The sequence below is a fragment of the Columba livia genome, chromosome 2, assembly GCF_036013475.1.
Source record: "Columba livia isolate bColLiv1 breed racing homer chromosome 2, bColLiv1.pat.W.v2, whole genome shotgun sequence".
Lineage (NCBI taxonomy): Eukaryota > Metazoa > Chordata > Aves > Columbiformes > Columbidae > Columba > Columba livia.
Genome location: NC_088603.1, coordinates 50,624,226 through 50,639,053, shown reverse-complemented (window position 1 = coordinate 50,639,053; position 14,828 = coordinate 50,624,226). Strand labels below are relative to the sequence as shown.

The window sequence follows — 14,828 nt, the reverse complement described above, 5'->3', positions numbered from 1 at the left end:
ATTCTTTAAACAACCACATGACACAGAAGCTTAGTATGTTCCAACTTAAGTATCTAGACCTACAAAGATATTACCAAATATTGTTCTGGAACAAAAGGAGGGACAAATCCACATCTTTAACGCTTTAATGACTTAACTATAATAAGATAATGAAAGACTTGTCTTTGTAAATGAAGCGTTTTGGGATGTCAACCAGACTGAAAAAAAGAGGATTCCTGAGCATTACACACCATCACAAAGGTCAGAATTTATATAACGATACTTATTACTAGAATTTCATTGATCAAAAAAATTTCAAGGCAACAAGTGGGAAGACAACCCGAGATACAAAATTCCGCTTCTTCCCCAACAGGTCAGTGGACCAACAAAAGATACTTAAGACTGGTTGGGAAGGTCTTGTTAAGTTTACTGGAACTCACAAGACAGAAAATGATGTAATTAAAATGATGAGGGAAAATATTGAAAATTTAACCAAAAGGCAGATCGCTTATATGTAATTTCTAAATTTGTATCACCCCCAGAGTTCTGAGAAATGTCACACAGAAAGACAAAAACCCCAAGAGAAAAACTAGAAGTATATGTAGAGAGGATGGGGAAATGGGGAGAGAAGGTATAACACTTTCAGTTGCTGTTTTTACCTGGCTTTTGAACTGTACCACATACAAAGTCTGCTTTTAGAGGCAGACGCATTTCTGAAATGGAAACAGATCCCCTGGATGGAGCAAATTCAGTAGATGCAGAAGCAGCTTTATTTCTTCTGCTCTGAGGTCCCTCACTCTTCAGTTTGTTCAGTTCTTCCAATAAAGCAGTTCTCTTCTCAGCTGCACAGAGGAATTACAGATGTAACAGAGGAAAAAGTCACACTGAACACTTTTTTTGCCATAACTATGTAAAATGCAACAGAAATATTAATCATCTTCCAGAAGAGTAGGGACATTAGGGACAAGATGGATACAAACGTGCCCTCTTGCCTGTAGAAGCTGAGACAGAATAGATAATATTCTCTCCTGTTTTCTACATGAAGAACTATAAATAAGCAGCTACAAAGTAGCATCATAAATACATTTCCAGAGTTCACAAATTCTTCCCAAAGTGTTCAAGACAAAGAACTGACCTTGAACCTGAAAACCTACTTGCAAGGAGAAGTAGCCTCTCTGCTTCTGCTTCTTCTTGTGACCCTTTTCCATGTTCCTCATCAAAGCAGCAGTTCAGAGCTTGACTGGCTTGATAAATCACTGTCTGCTGCATGTTGATCTCATTATTGAGCTCCTAGAGGAAACCGGTAGTAAAAATAATTAGCAAGAAGAGAGATTTAGTGTTACATTCAAACAAGGAAAAGAGCAAATGTCTCAAGATTAGTGTTTTGGGGGCTAAGCTTCAGAAAAATAACACCATTTTGATAGTAAGCTACAAAATCTTGCAGTTTAGAGTTTAATTCTGCAAAAGAATACAGCAGTACAACTTTTTTTGAGCTCAGAGGCAGTTCAAAAATATTGGGAAGTCAATGACTTCAATGTTTTTACACACCATATCTAGTCTAGTATTCCCTTCACTGGGGAAGAAGCAGTTACCCAGAAATTCAGCAGTGTAGATGAACAAGGCACCAGTAGAGATCAGAATATTGCTAATTTAAAGTATGTAGTTATGTATCCTACCTAATTCAAAGGCAGTAATAAGATATAGATTCCATGTCCCCTGCTCAAAAAGATGGCTTGTTCTCTCCAGACTTACTTTATAGCATCATCCTTCTAAGAGATACATTGTGTTGAAATCATCATTCCCTACTGTTAGATATTTGCACTGAACAATGTAATTTTGCAGTTCTAAGCAGTATATTAAGGTCCTGAACTTTCAAAGGGAGAATTAATGAAGGAATTAGTAAATTAGAAAAAGGATATTAAGAAGTACATTAGATACCTGCATTTTCTTTTTTATATTGACTTGATCAGATGGGCCGTTCTTTTTCATTTCCAGTTTGGAAGCAACATCTTCTTTGCGAACAATAATTTGCTTTATCGAAGGACGATCAGTTTCTTTAAATCTTTGAGATCTATATGCATCGATGCTTTTAAAAGAGAAAAGCCTGTTAAATGCTTCCAGGTGTGCCAAGGTCTTTTTTTTTACATACATATCAGATATTGATGTTTTTCAACTTGCATAAATGGCTTTTAAAATAAGCTGATAAGTGCTTTAAGTTTAAATATCATAAAGACTCCACAGAGACAATATTTAATGAAGGTAAAGATCTTGATTAAAAGCTTCATTTGTAGTTTAAGCAGTATGCTTCATTAGAAGAGTTAAAAAAAGCCAGTGTCTCAGTTTGTACACTTAGAGAATAAGGTATGTGTGTTTATTACCTATATGGAAGGTTGTGATCTTCTGACATAGAGCCAATACTGTCTCCAGATTCTGCCCTTGGGACTTTAGTCCTTTGGAACTTTTCAGACTTCAGACTTACATCACTGATACTGCTGCCTTCACCAGACTTACAAGGAGAAACAAATGCCTAGGGAAAAAAGGTTATGCTACAGATACCTGTCCACATTAATCATTATCCATTTTCTCTCACCTTTACTTGTTTTGCATGTAAACAGTAAATTTGGAGGCTGCTTAATACTATTTAACAGACATTTTACAAATATTTTCTGGGACATGGATCAAGCTATTTATATATTTTAAAGACACCAACAGATCATTGAACTCAAAGAGATTTCACCCTTAGTTTCCAAACTGGTACAGTTACATAATTTCTTCTCTTCAGATTTTCATCAGCAACTACTTCACTGAATACACGTATATCACCAGAAGTGTAGCACAAGTAATAGATGTATATACTCAAGATTGATTTAGCAGAAGATGAACCACTTGTTTAGCAAAAAATCCAATCTGATATGCTGTTTTCAGAGGAAGATAACTTTACCTCATTATGTTTTCATTAGCAAAATGTTATTTCTAACTTGTCTATTTGCCCAGGTATCACAATACAAAGTATTGCTGTTCACAAGCAAATTGTACATCTCTATGTGATAAACAAGCCCTTCCCCACCTCCTAAGAACTCTCACCTCTGAGCCAACAGACTCCACTAGAGGGGTTAGCAGAGACATTGATGAAATATTCAGTGACTCTTCCTGCTCATCCTCATCACTTTCACCTTCCAGGCTCATGCTCATTTCTTTCTTCAGCTTTTCTATGTCTGGACTAGTCTCTTGAAGAACTTCAAAAATTTCATTTATCACTTTTGAGCTATTCAGCTCATCATCCACACTCATTTCAATTTCATATCCTTCATCTAAAGGATGATTTTTTAAAAATATTAGTAACAGCAAGACTAAACTCTTCTCATTAAATGAACAGAAAGATTTTAACAGATAAACCAACTATTTTTGCTTTTTAAGTAAGCTTGATTAAAAAGCACTTATTATAGTCAGGCATACAGAACAGTGTAGTATACTTCCATCCTTATTTTAATATATTGTTATCATATATACTGCATAAGTGATAGAGAGTGAATAAAAAGATGCACTTGTTAGATAGGTTTCAACATTTTAGTTCAAACAGGCCTGAAACTTAACTGCAAGTCCCATAGTAGAGCAGGAATTTCTATCCTCTCCTAATAAGCTTTTGATATCAGCATTTAATATATTCCTTTAAGACTTCAGTGTCAAGAAAGAAGAGTTACAATAAAAGAACTTTCCTGCTTTGTTTTATATAAACTTTATTACAGAACACAGGATGGTAAGCAGATGTATGCTGAATTAATTGTTCAGACTTCAAGGATATTAACACTCTGCTGGACAAGTGGCAACAGATAGTTAAGTGCATTAATATACATCTACTCAATACAAACCTTTTGGTTTCTCAGCAAGTTGCTCAAGTTTTGAGACAGGCATCACTTGTACAGGGCTCTTTGGCTCAGTATTTTTCAGAGGACTGGGTTTATCGCTCTCTTCACATTTAGGAGCATCTAAGTAGTTTATGAAAAAAGAGGTTGCTGAAGATCATGTCTAGCCTTTGAATTTATTTATTTTTTTTTTTTAAGTTATTGAATTTTGGAAGTTTGATAAGATAGCTGACAATTCACAAAAAGCTTGCTAGATTAAGTATTCCAGTTAACTTGCTGTCAAAAAAAAAGGCATTACAATACATACCCTCCACAACCTGTACAGTTAGATTTCTGTCGTATAATCAAAAAACCCATAGCACAAGAAACAATGTTGAAACCATAGTAGAGTGCAGCCACTTAAAAGCTAAAAGAGAAAATTTTAAAAAGCAACCAACCACACAAAAAAAACCCTGCCCAAACCATACCCAAAAACGGGATATCATTCTCTTCTTCTGGAAGCACATTTGATAGCATGATTACCCATAATGTCTATAAGAAGCACTAAGTTCACTCTTTTTCACAGAGAACTGAAGGCTCTTCCACTCAGTAAGCACCAGACAGGATATCACAAGCATCTCAGAATGCATTTCATATCCCCTACTATAAGAATTAATATCATAAGGGGATACTGATAAGGGAAGAATTCCCTCCCATTAGATTATTGTGGAAATTTAAATACGCAGATACAGTACAGACTGTATCTATAACTGACAATTCTCATTCACTCTCCCCGCACTTAACATGCACGAAAGGATGAAACACAGGTAAACCCACTGAGAAACTAAAAGGCAGTCTGCCCTGTCAGTCTTTCAAGTGGTATAGGAGAGCAGAGTATTATTATCATATGAGAAGATTTAGACAAATGAGTAACCAAATAAAAGGTCCAGTTCTATACTTCAGTGCTACAAACATTTTTATCTGCTCAGTGTCAAGGGCAGTGCTTCAGACTGGTATTAGTCACAGGCAAACAGTGACAGTTCTTACCTGAAGACTCCACGCTGGGAGACTTTGGTGGCCTGTCACCTGCTTGCGTGTCTTCTGCTGATCCAAAAGTGGTGGCATCTGAACTAAGACGTTTTGGACTAACCTGAGACTGGCTTTCCTGGCAAAAATAAAACCAGTAAATTTAGGAGAATGTTCAAGGTGACTAAGAAAACTGCCAGAAAAAACACAATTTTAACATCTGTTAGAAAAGTGAGGCTGCCTATCCAATATCAAGAAGGTCCTACTTATTTACCTAAGACGTTCAGTTGAATTACTAAATACTAAATTGAGTGTTTGTGTAAGGAGCTTTCTTCTGGTTTTAATGTTATAAAATATAAAAACCCCACATACTTAACATCAAAAAAATAAATAAATCAATTGGCTCAAAGCAGTATTGCTTCTGTCCTTAATTGATTCCACAGGAGGAAAAAATTTAATAATTTGTTAATAATCATACAAACCACTTGACAAGCAGTCTTGCACAGCCTGAGCATACACAAATCATAGATTTTTACCATTTATTTACATTTGCACATCTATCCCTGTGTTCAGAACACGTAAAGCAATTCACAGACTGTCTTTTGATACATGGGAGGTAACACATTACCATTTTAGCTTCTGGAAGTTTTCTCTTCGAACCTTCACTTTTTTCAGCACTCCACAGATTGCCTCTATCAAACCGGCCACGAAGGCATGCAAGTTCTCTTTCACGTTCCTAAGCAAATAAAGGGGAGCAGGGGAAAAAGCTGACACCTTTAAGATGTCAAAACATTTCAAATTCCTCAGGTAGGTGCAAACCAGTAAGAGTCCTCCCCAAGCTTATAAACAAGCTATGAATGCAGCAAGTCATACCTGCTTAAGCTGAAGAGCTAAACTGGCAGTAGAGGAATTTTCATTTTGTTTGAGCAGCCTTTCCTGGATTGTCCTTGTATTTGGGGTAACAATGGGTGTTCTGCACCCTGGAGTATTCGTAGCAGGGCTCCTTGCACTACGCTCTGCACAGCGTTCCCCGAAGCGTTCCAGGAAGGGCTTAATTCCTGATCCCCCTAAAAGAACAATTGTTTTGCTTTGAAAGAAACTCTCAAAAATACAGAAAGAAATCATTGCAATTTTGCATCCTGCTGAAGGTTGTCAGTGAAAAAATTCGGCCATTTCCTTCACAGGTCTTACTCCATTCTACTGCATACAAACAAAACCTGAAGTACAGACCACCACAGTAACAGAACACTGAAGTTAATAAAGCAGCAAGTCAGAGCAAACAGAGGTTCTTCTCTTACTGAAGTACGCATGTGACCCACCAGTTATTTAAACTGGGTTGCTTTTTCAACAATTCCTCTACAATCAGCCTCACTTGCATCCTTCATGTATACAAGCATTCTAGTACATAAGGCAGATACATTGTTTGGCCTCTGCACCACTTTATTGAGCTTGTCTTTTATCGTCAGCATATCTAGAGACACACGCTTGCTCTACTGACCATCGTTTCAAAGCGTTCAAGCTGTTAGTCCAAGTTTCTGACCCAACAAACAGTTGAATTTAAAACTGGGGATGATCACTTTTTTCATGACATCAACGCTAACTGAAAAGACAGATGCTATGCAGCTATGTGGCATTTAGCTTTGATTTCTTCTGTCATATGCAGACACTTTACCTTATATAGGTTGGATATACACAGTTTCCAACAATTTGAAAGCTTTGAAAAGTCTCAGTTAACTGATGTTGGAATATACTTTTACACAGAGAGAACAGTTAGATCAGTTTTGCTCTCAAAAGTTACTGAAATCATGTCCAAAAAAATACGCTTGCAAAAATATAGAAGCTGTACAATTTATGATAATTGCCACAGAACTGTTCAGGACTTTACTGAAGTTACAGAAGGAAATAGGCATTACCTGATACATTGCCATGAAGTCTTAACTAATCTGTAGTTTTCAACATAGCACTCACAAGCTTAATTTGAATGAACATTTATTGAAGCTGAAAAACATCCTACCTGGTGTTGTGGGTTTACCCTTAGGTTCAAGTTGCACATGTGTTCCTTTGACTGGCTCTTCTTTGGACTGAATTGGTTGAGGCAAAGTTGATTTTGCTGTTTGTGTACGCTTTTCAGTTTTCTGAGCGCTGCAGGGATTCTCTGTTAGAGGTTGTTGTACCTCAGGTTCCTTAGAACAGGGAACAGTGACTCCTGAGGATTGTGTTAACAACTTGTTTGGATCCTTTGCAAGAGAAAAAGGAGTAACATTAAAATGAGTCCGTACCCTCTTATTTTCTCAGGAGGAAGAAGAATGAAAGCATTCTCCACACCATGCTATAATATGACACACCTATTCCATCAACAACAGAAAAAGCTGAGAACAAGCATTATAAGCTTTTCGTAGATTTTTTTTAATCCAGTATTTCAAATTCTTTCAGTATTTGATTCCATGTACTTTTGTCAGCTTCTTTAGTTATTACCCCACATTTACCTAAACAAGACTGTACATGGCAAATATTGCCATTACATAAATGCCATAAATTGAAAAACAGGTATCTGGCACTATTATTTCAGCATTCTGACTGAGTTTTCTTACAGTAATAATATTTACAATTTAAGTCAATAAACACTCTATATTTCACTCTATGAAACCCAGTATCTCTGTAAGAAGTCTCTGATGGTTGAAAGAGCAGCAATCAGTTACCGTGACAGCAAATTTTACAAAACTTAAGTACATTTAGCTTTAAGTCTCAATCAAAAAGACTGTAAACATTTCAGGTCTGCTATTAAAAAAAGGGCATATGGGATTGCAATAAAGCAAAAGTTGTAAATAGGCTAAGATTTCTCACATCAAATCTTTAAATTCAGATTAAACAGTTATAAGTTAACATTTGTGCCCCCAATTCTCAAATTTTTAATCAGCAACTAAATCAGACACTCACCGCTATCTTGGAGTTTGCTGGTTTATTAATAGAAGCCTCAACAAGCCTTTGAGAACAGGATGCAGCTTCCTGCTTTACACTGCTACTATTGATTCTAGCAGATGCTTCACTTGTAGTGGACAATTTGGATAAACAAGTAGTGCCAGGCTGTTCTTGTGCATTGTTTTGCTTTGCAGATGGATGACTTAGGTCATCTTCCCAGGAACCAATTGTAGCAGCAAGGTTAGCTAAACGGCCTCTTCTCCCAATAGGGGTATCACTTGCCAGGGCATTAGATGTCTGCTTAGGTGGAGAAACAGACAGATCTTTTGACTGGAGGGGAGACAGAGTAACACATTCAGACAGATCTGGAAAAAAAAAAAAAACAAACACACACCACATTTATTTTGCTAATAAAATATATTGAGATACATTTGCCTTTTTTGCATATTGCTATATTTTGAGTTTATCAACAGTTAGATGTTCTCACTATCAACAGAATCAAGCTACCAGCTCTGAAGGCATTGAGACAAATGAAGTTAAATTAAAGCTTATTGCAAACCCAACACATTTTTAACCAAGCAGCTTACTAGTTTTACATCACTGTTGTGATGAGGAAAGCATCACACTAGTAGGGGAAAACATGTATAAAATTAATCTGTAGTCAACAGTTTTGTTATTTTAGGCCCTCCCCAGTGCTAAGAATGCAAACACTGAAAAATACCAATAATGCTTAACAAGTGAAACGTACCCTCGCTATCCCAGCAGCGTCGCTGTTCTGCCAATCTCTGCATACGTGTTTTGACTGAAAGGGCTGCAGGAGTTTCTGACTTGGTGTTTGTTTTTCCTTTCTCAATAGGCTGAACCAATGAAGCCCTGTTGGAAGCAGTTACGTGCAGCTCTGAAGTAATCTCAGCAGAATGATGGCTTGTGGAACTTGAAGGAACTGGCTGTATGTTCTCTGAACTGGAAGCCTGAGTCTCCACATTGTTAGGGCAGAGCCTTTTTGATGGTGATGGCTTTGTACCAGGTTTGTCTGTACAGGTCAGAATATTCAAGCAAATTAGTATTCAATCTAAAATATTTTCAGAGGTAGTACAGAACTCTAATGCAAATAAAGTTATGAATTATTTCATAATTCATAACATGCTTCCCAGAAAACTGTCCTTCCCAAAATCTACCAGGCACAATACACTATCTTTGGCATTATACAATTATTTTTAAATAGCTTACTAATTACTTAGAGCTTCTGCTCTCAGGTTAACATTAACTAACTAATATGGCTAAACATCAGCCATATTCAGTCCTAGTGGTCAGGTAACTGCATTCATTGCTGTTTAGTTTAAGATAAACACTAAGGGTTTTCACTTGCCCTTGGTGGGGGGGTGGGAAAAGCAACTTGTATCAAAAGACGATGTTTATTAAACTTGTTCAAAATACCTTGTTCACCAGGAAGAGGTGCCTGGTTACCAGTTTCTAACAAAGGCTCTCTGACTCTCTTGGTCTGTATTGTGGGTCTCACTCCCATCTTGGGCCGCTCAGCCATTTTCTTCTGCAAGTTCTCTCGCCTGGCACGGGTTCTTTCAAGGAGTTTCTGTGTAGTCAATAAATCATGTGTTACTGTACACTGTAATAAGTGTCTTAACTAGTAATAGCCCAAATTAAAAATAGTTGAATTTTATATAACATATCCCTCCAGATCCACAATACCAGAAATCTATAGTGAGGGCTACATTAAGACAAATGCAGCTCTCAGATGTTGCTAACTGATCCACTGTAATGCAATGCAATAGAAATATTCAAAGTCTGGTTTTATGACTGGCTACCTCCTCCTGAAAGCAGTACAAACAAAACATGTTTTCTACACTGTCAGCTATATGGCTTTTCTGTCTACCTCCTTCTCACTGTGATAACCCCTGATCTCCATACTTCAATTCCACCATTGCTATACCCACAGCTTCCCCAGTTTTCAGCAGTTAGATAACAGGTAGCTTATACCATAAACCATCCCAAGCTACCTTCTTGCTGTCTGTTTGGTCAGTACATGTTTGCAGGTTATCTGAAATTCTTTGGCCTACCAGACAGATAACAGGCTGCAGCATTCTCTTCAGAGACAGTAGTTTACGTCTTTTCACCTAGCCACAAAATTAGATGAAAATTGTAGAAGCCGTTAAGTTCCAGTCATTAAATCAGCTAGTGTCTCCCAATAACTCAGCTTTCAAAGGAAACCAGGCTAAGGAGACACAAGCAATGGCACAAATAAAAAGGGAGGCTTCTGTAGAGCCTGAAGTAGTCAGAAATATTTGAAAGAAACTACTTTTTTTTTTACTGCATCGCCACATGACAGACTTGAATTGTCAAGTCTTTCTAGTAGGTTTTTTTGACACATTGTTAAAGCACATGGTCAAGTCATCTGATTGGCACCAACCCTCTGACAAAATAAACATTGAAGTTGTTTCCAAGTGACATGCAGAAAGTTGTCACAAAAGAAAATCTAACTAATTAAATGCACAGCTGTCAATATTTTTAAAAATGCTGCTATTACAGCTTCTAAATCAAAAGGTGAATTTATCTTCCTCAAGTTTCAATTTTAAGAATAGACTGATGTTTTAACTAGCTGTCTTAAACAGGCTGTTTGTCATAATATATCTGTATATGGAAGAACATATAAAGAGATACCAATTAAGCTACATAACATTTTATTTCATTCCCTGCCCATTAGAAATTTTAGTACTATGATCACATTCCATACAAAATGGCTGTTTTAGCAAACATACCATGCTAGTAGAAATTATTCTTCGTAGCATCCAAGTTTGAAAGAGGTTATTTAAAAAAAAAAACCAAACTACTACATTCATAAATCATGATCATTCAGTTTGATCACATCTAAAATACATTTAGTTAGTCCTTTGATCTAGGTTTTAAGGCACTTTGAGACAAGAAATTGTGTGATTGAACTAATGGCTTTTAAAGGGAAGCATATAAAGTGCACTTGTTTGGTGGCACATAAATTACTGTGAGAACTATGCCAGCCATTATCCGTCCTGTTGCACAGCAATTAAATACACATTTCACATTTTTAACTGTCTAAGGCTGAAGTCTTAAACAATGTCCCATTGTATGGCAACAGAGGACAAATGGAATGTCAATCTCAACAGTTTTTTGTGAAAGCAAAAATCAGCTTCTTCAACTTCCATAAAAAGAGGAGGATTTTGGAAATAGATTTAAAAAAATAATAATAAAGGAACACATGAAATGCCAGGAATGTCTTCAATGCAAGGTCCACGCTAGTTGTGTCTCCAGGTCAGGTTTCCTTACATCAACCTCAAAAAGGCAGAGCTAGAAAGTGCAAGTAATGCCCACATATATAAAATCTTAAAGGCTATATAAATTAACTTTATTTTTTGTGTGTGAAGTCAAGTATGCCTTCCTCAGCAGTATTCCTACAATTCTGTTCAGATGCAGTCACATTCCTTTCTGTTTTGTTAGTCCAGTAAAACGGAGTTTCAGTCGTTACAAATAGGATGTCACTTCCCAAGAATGCACGCCTCTGTTGTTGGGCTCCAGCTCCTATTGGCTCTTTGTACCTCAAGTTTTCCATGCAACTGCCGTATTTCAAACTCTGCTATTACACATGATGAGTAAGCCAATCACCAGAACTTGAGATTTGCTTTTCAAGTTCATCAGCAGGATATTTGCTATAAGTACATTCTCCAAGTGTTCTGATGATAGCCAAAGTTTCAGAGTAGGACATACCTATTTCATTAAATCTAGCCTTCTGAGAATTACTCACAGTTAAGAGGATCACAGTTTGTGTTGTAAAAGCACCTTCTAAAAATGAGAAAAGGCCTTCCTACTTTAAATGCTGACAAGCTTGTTTTCAGAAAGGTACCTTTTAAAGTACTCATTTACCAGCATTAAAGATACTCAGGCTCATATCTGACTACAAGAATTTGTTCTAATGACACTGCTTTACTAGAAGAGTGCAGCAAAGTGATAAAATTCACCCATGCCATTGAAGGTCTAGTCAACTCCAAAGTTCACATATATGCAAATTTTGCCCTGAGCAACTGCATCAATTATTTCTCTCTGGTCAGCCTGCATTCTAGGAAACTACACTTTGCTGTATGAATGTTAACAAGTGTTTCAAAGTACAAAATAACCTAGACTATTTCTAACATCTTGTAGTACCAAAACAAGTCTTTTGTGCAAGAAAGGTGAATTAAACTGTCAGCTTAAACTGAAAGTCAGAAACAGTATGTTAATTGAGATTCTAAAAGATATCAACTGCACCATCTCCTCAGTGCATTCTGTATTAATAATTTGGTTGAGGCTCAGGAGGTTATTAGTTTTTACTTGTAAGATTAATCAAAAGAAACATTATTTCCAAACTGTCTGATTTGAAAATATTCTAACTGAATCTGACAGCAAGATTTGAGTATAAATTCAGTGAGACCATGACAAAATTTGTTACTGTGAAGTAATCCGCAAACACCGAATGAACAGTATGCATTGGCCAATTCAGGTTCATATAACACCACTTCACATAATCAACAGTTACACAATGCCTCACCATTTCCCTAGAGAGCAAAGTTTATCCGAAAATAGTTAAGCTAAGGAAAGGTTATATTAAAAGAAAGAAAAACAGAGCATAAATACTTCATGGCAGGTAAAAAGCTTCCTTTTCAGAAAAACTTTTTAAGGAAAGTTATTAAACTTCAATACTAATATACTAGTATTACTTAGATTTTTATACTACGTTGGAATGTCTTCCACAACATAAACATTCTTGGTAAAGAAACCTTTTATAGGCTTTGCAATACCAGCTGACATTTGAATGAAGTTTACTCTGAGGAGTGGCTTTACAGTTGGTCACAACTTTTCCAAATCAGTTATCTGCTAGAAGGGTGTGTTGAGGCTGGAATATGTCCCAGAATGCAAAACCATTTTAAACTTGATTCACTAGTCTGGACTTGAAGTTTATATAAGACTAGTCTCATCACGGCACTCACTACCAATTAAGGAAAGATGTTTTAGCTGTTTATACTTAGGAAGACTTCACATTGGGGTACGGTTAATTTGCCTTGGCATAACATATTTAGTAAAGATGTTCAGATCAATATCTTATGCTCAGTTTTTTAAATCAGATCTGTGCAATCTCCTTTTTTGGGCGCTATATTTTTTTTAAAAGTATGTTAATTTCAAATACAGATTTTTTTCAAGGGGACAAGAACGTATTTCACCAATGTATTTGATTAGGTTCTTTTTTGTAATTAGTTTAGGTTTTCGTGTAGGCAGGCTGTGCCTTTTTTACTATGCCATTTCTCAAAGCAGTCACAAGACAGCTCCAGAGCTGTCACAAACAAAAAGAGTGCAGCATCTTTAAGAAATCTCCATCCTTCACACAGATTCAAGACAGTCAATTCCACTAGTTTTGTTACAATTTTGCCTCTGTAAATCTCAAGCACACACCCGCAAATCCACCCTCACAACTGGCTTATTCTGTTTTTTTCAAAAAAGAGGAACTATGCCTGCCGACAAAAGTAGCCAATCACACGGGGCAATAATGTCAAACAGGACGCATTTTTAATCAGATTGTTGCTGCTTTGCGCAAACTTCACTTGCGACCTTTAGATATGGAGGCACGATGTGTGTCAATACCACTCCCATTAGCTCACAGTGTTTCTTCTGTTTCAGCCGAAAATCTTATCTGCCGGACGCATACGAGGTGCAAACACTAAAGCGCTGGGAAGCACACTCAAGCATCAGCCCAGTTTAGAAAAGGTCCCCTCCTCCGCAACCCCTTCCGTGAATAACCCTCTGTCCTCTCTTGGAAGAGACCTGACGCCTCACAAATACCTGGGCGGCTGCAGTGCTGGAAGTATGAGCAAGACGAAGGGGCAGAGAAAGGTGGTGGCAAGGAGACCTGTCATCCTGTCGCAGAGAAAGAGGCTCTCCACAAGCCCACGGATACCCAGAATAAAGGGGAGATGGAAGAAACTATCCCAACCCAACAGCGTGGCCGCAAGTAACAGCTGCCCTGCTGATCCCCACCGGCCTCCGCCACTGACAATTCGACCCCACTGTCGACCCCTCCCCCGGATCAAGCACCATGTGTGCAGCTCACGACTCCGTGGCCGGCCTAGGCCATGCCCTCACCTCAGTGAAGGGGTCCATCGCTGCTGCTGATACCGACACTGCCTCACGCTCCGTCCGCTCCCTCAGGCCACCCGCGAGCCGCAGAACCACCACCCCAACCGCTCCTCGGATTTGAATTTCAGCGCCCGCCTCAGATGCGCATGCGCGGGGCGGTGCGAGGCGGCGCGCACGCGCGCGCGGCAGGGCGTGGCGAGCCTCTGCGCGCGTTCGGCCGCCCGCCCACGCGTGCCCCGCCCCGTTCCGCCCCGCCCAGCCCCGCCCCTGCCGTGTTCGAGGCAGGCGCGACGGGCGGAGGGAGGGGCGCCGCAGCGGGCATTGATTAACATGAGTACTATCCAATCCGACAGCAGTCTGCCCTGTCAGGGAGAGAGTGGGGAGGGGGCGGGTGCGACGCAGCGGGGATTGACAGAAGCACTATCCAATCCGACAGCAGGCTGTTTGCACTCTCAGGGACAGGGCGGGGAGGGGGTGGGTCCGCGCGGAGCTGATCGGGGCCGCAGGGTTGCGAGGCCCGTCTGGGCTGCATTTGGGGCTGGCTCTTCCTTTCCCGGTTCTGGGAGCCCGCCTGGCTTCCCGTGCTGCATGCCCGGGATCTGGATCTGACCCGTGCCTTTCGTGCCGCTCAGGGTGTCCGTATGTTGTGTGCAGGGAGCGCACCCAGCCATGGCGGCCCTGTCACCTTCCTTCCTCTACCTCCTCATCAGTCCAGCCGGCTGCAAACTGTGTTTGTTTTTTGTTGGTTTTCGTTTGTTTGTGAGTTTTTTTTGTTGTTGTTGTTTGTTTATTTTTTTAAGCTGTGGCTTTTTAGCTCCGTTACTGGCAAGCAGAGCAGTGCTGCCAGGTTGACTCCACATCCTGCCTCAGATGCTCAGTAGGAGTGTCCTCGGAGCATTTTTCATTTGAAGC

The 14,828-nt window shown here is 38.9% G+C and overlaps 1 protein-coding gene across 4 annotated transcripts in view; it reads right to left on the bottom strand.

The window, feature by feature from the left end:
• Positions 1-14,089, bottom strand: part of ANLN (anillin, actin binding protein) — a 28,502-nt gene extending 14,413 nt beyond the window's left edge. For 2 of the 4 annotated variants that reach the window (XM_065051829.1, XM_065051831.1), the window contains exons 1-14: positions 13,923-14,067; positions 9,204-9,357; positions 8,515-8,799; positions 7,785-8,131; positions 6,862-7,084; positions 5,721-5,914; positions 5,476-5,583; positions 4,869-4,986; positions 3,849-3,965; positions 3,064-3,215; positions 2,358-2,506; positions 1,918-2,065; positions 1,134-1,269; positions 639-821 (exon numbers count right to left, since the gene is read on the bottom strand). In XM_065051829.1, the coding sequence (XP_064907901.1) occupies positions 639-821; positions 1,134-1,269; positions 1,918-2,065; positions 2,358-2,506; positions 3,064-3,215; positions 3,849-3,965; positions 4,869-4,986; positions 5,476-5,583; positions 5,721-5,914; positions 6,862-7,084; positions 7,785-8,131; positions 8,515-8,799; positions 9,204-9,357; positions 13,923-13,940 (2,332 nt within the window). In that variant the 5' untranslated portion in view covers positions 13,941-14,067. Of the gene's footprint in view, positions 1-638; positions 822-1,133; positions 1,270-1,917; positions 2,066-2,357; positions 2,507-3,063; positions 3,291-3,848; positions 3,966-4,868; positions 4,987-5,475; positions 5,584-5,720; positions 5,915-6,861; positions 7,085-7,784; positions 8,132-8,514; positions 8,800-9,203; positions 9,358-13,922 lie in introns of all 4 variants that reach the window. The other 2 variants (XM_065051832.1, XM_065051828.1) reach the window with 2 other exon arrangements.
• Positions 14,090-14,828: the final 739 nt, after the last annotated feature.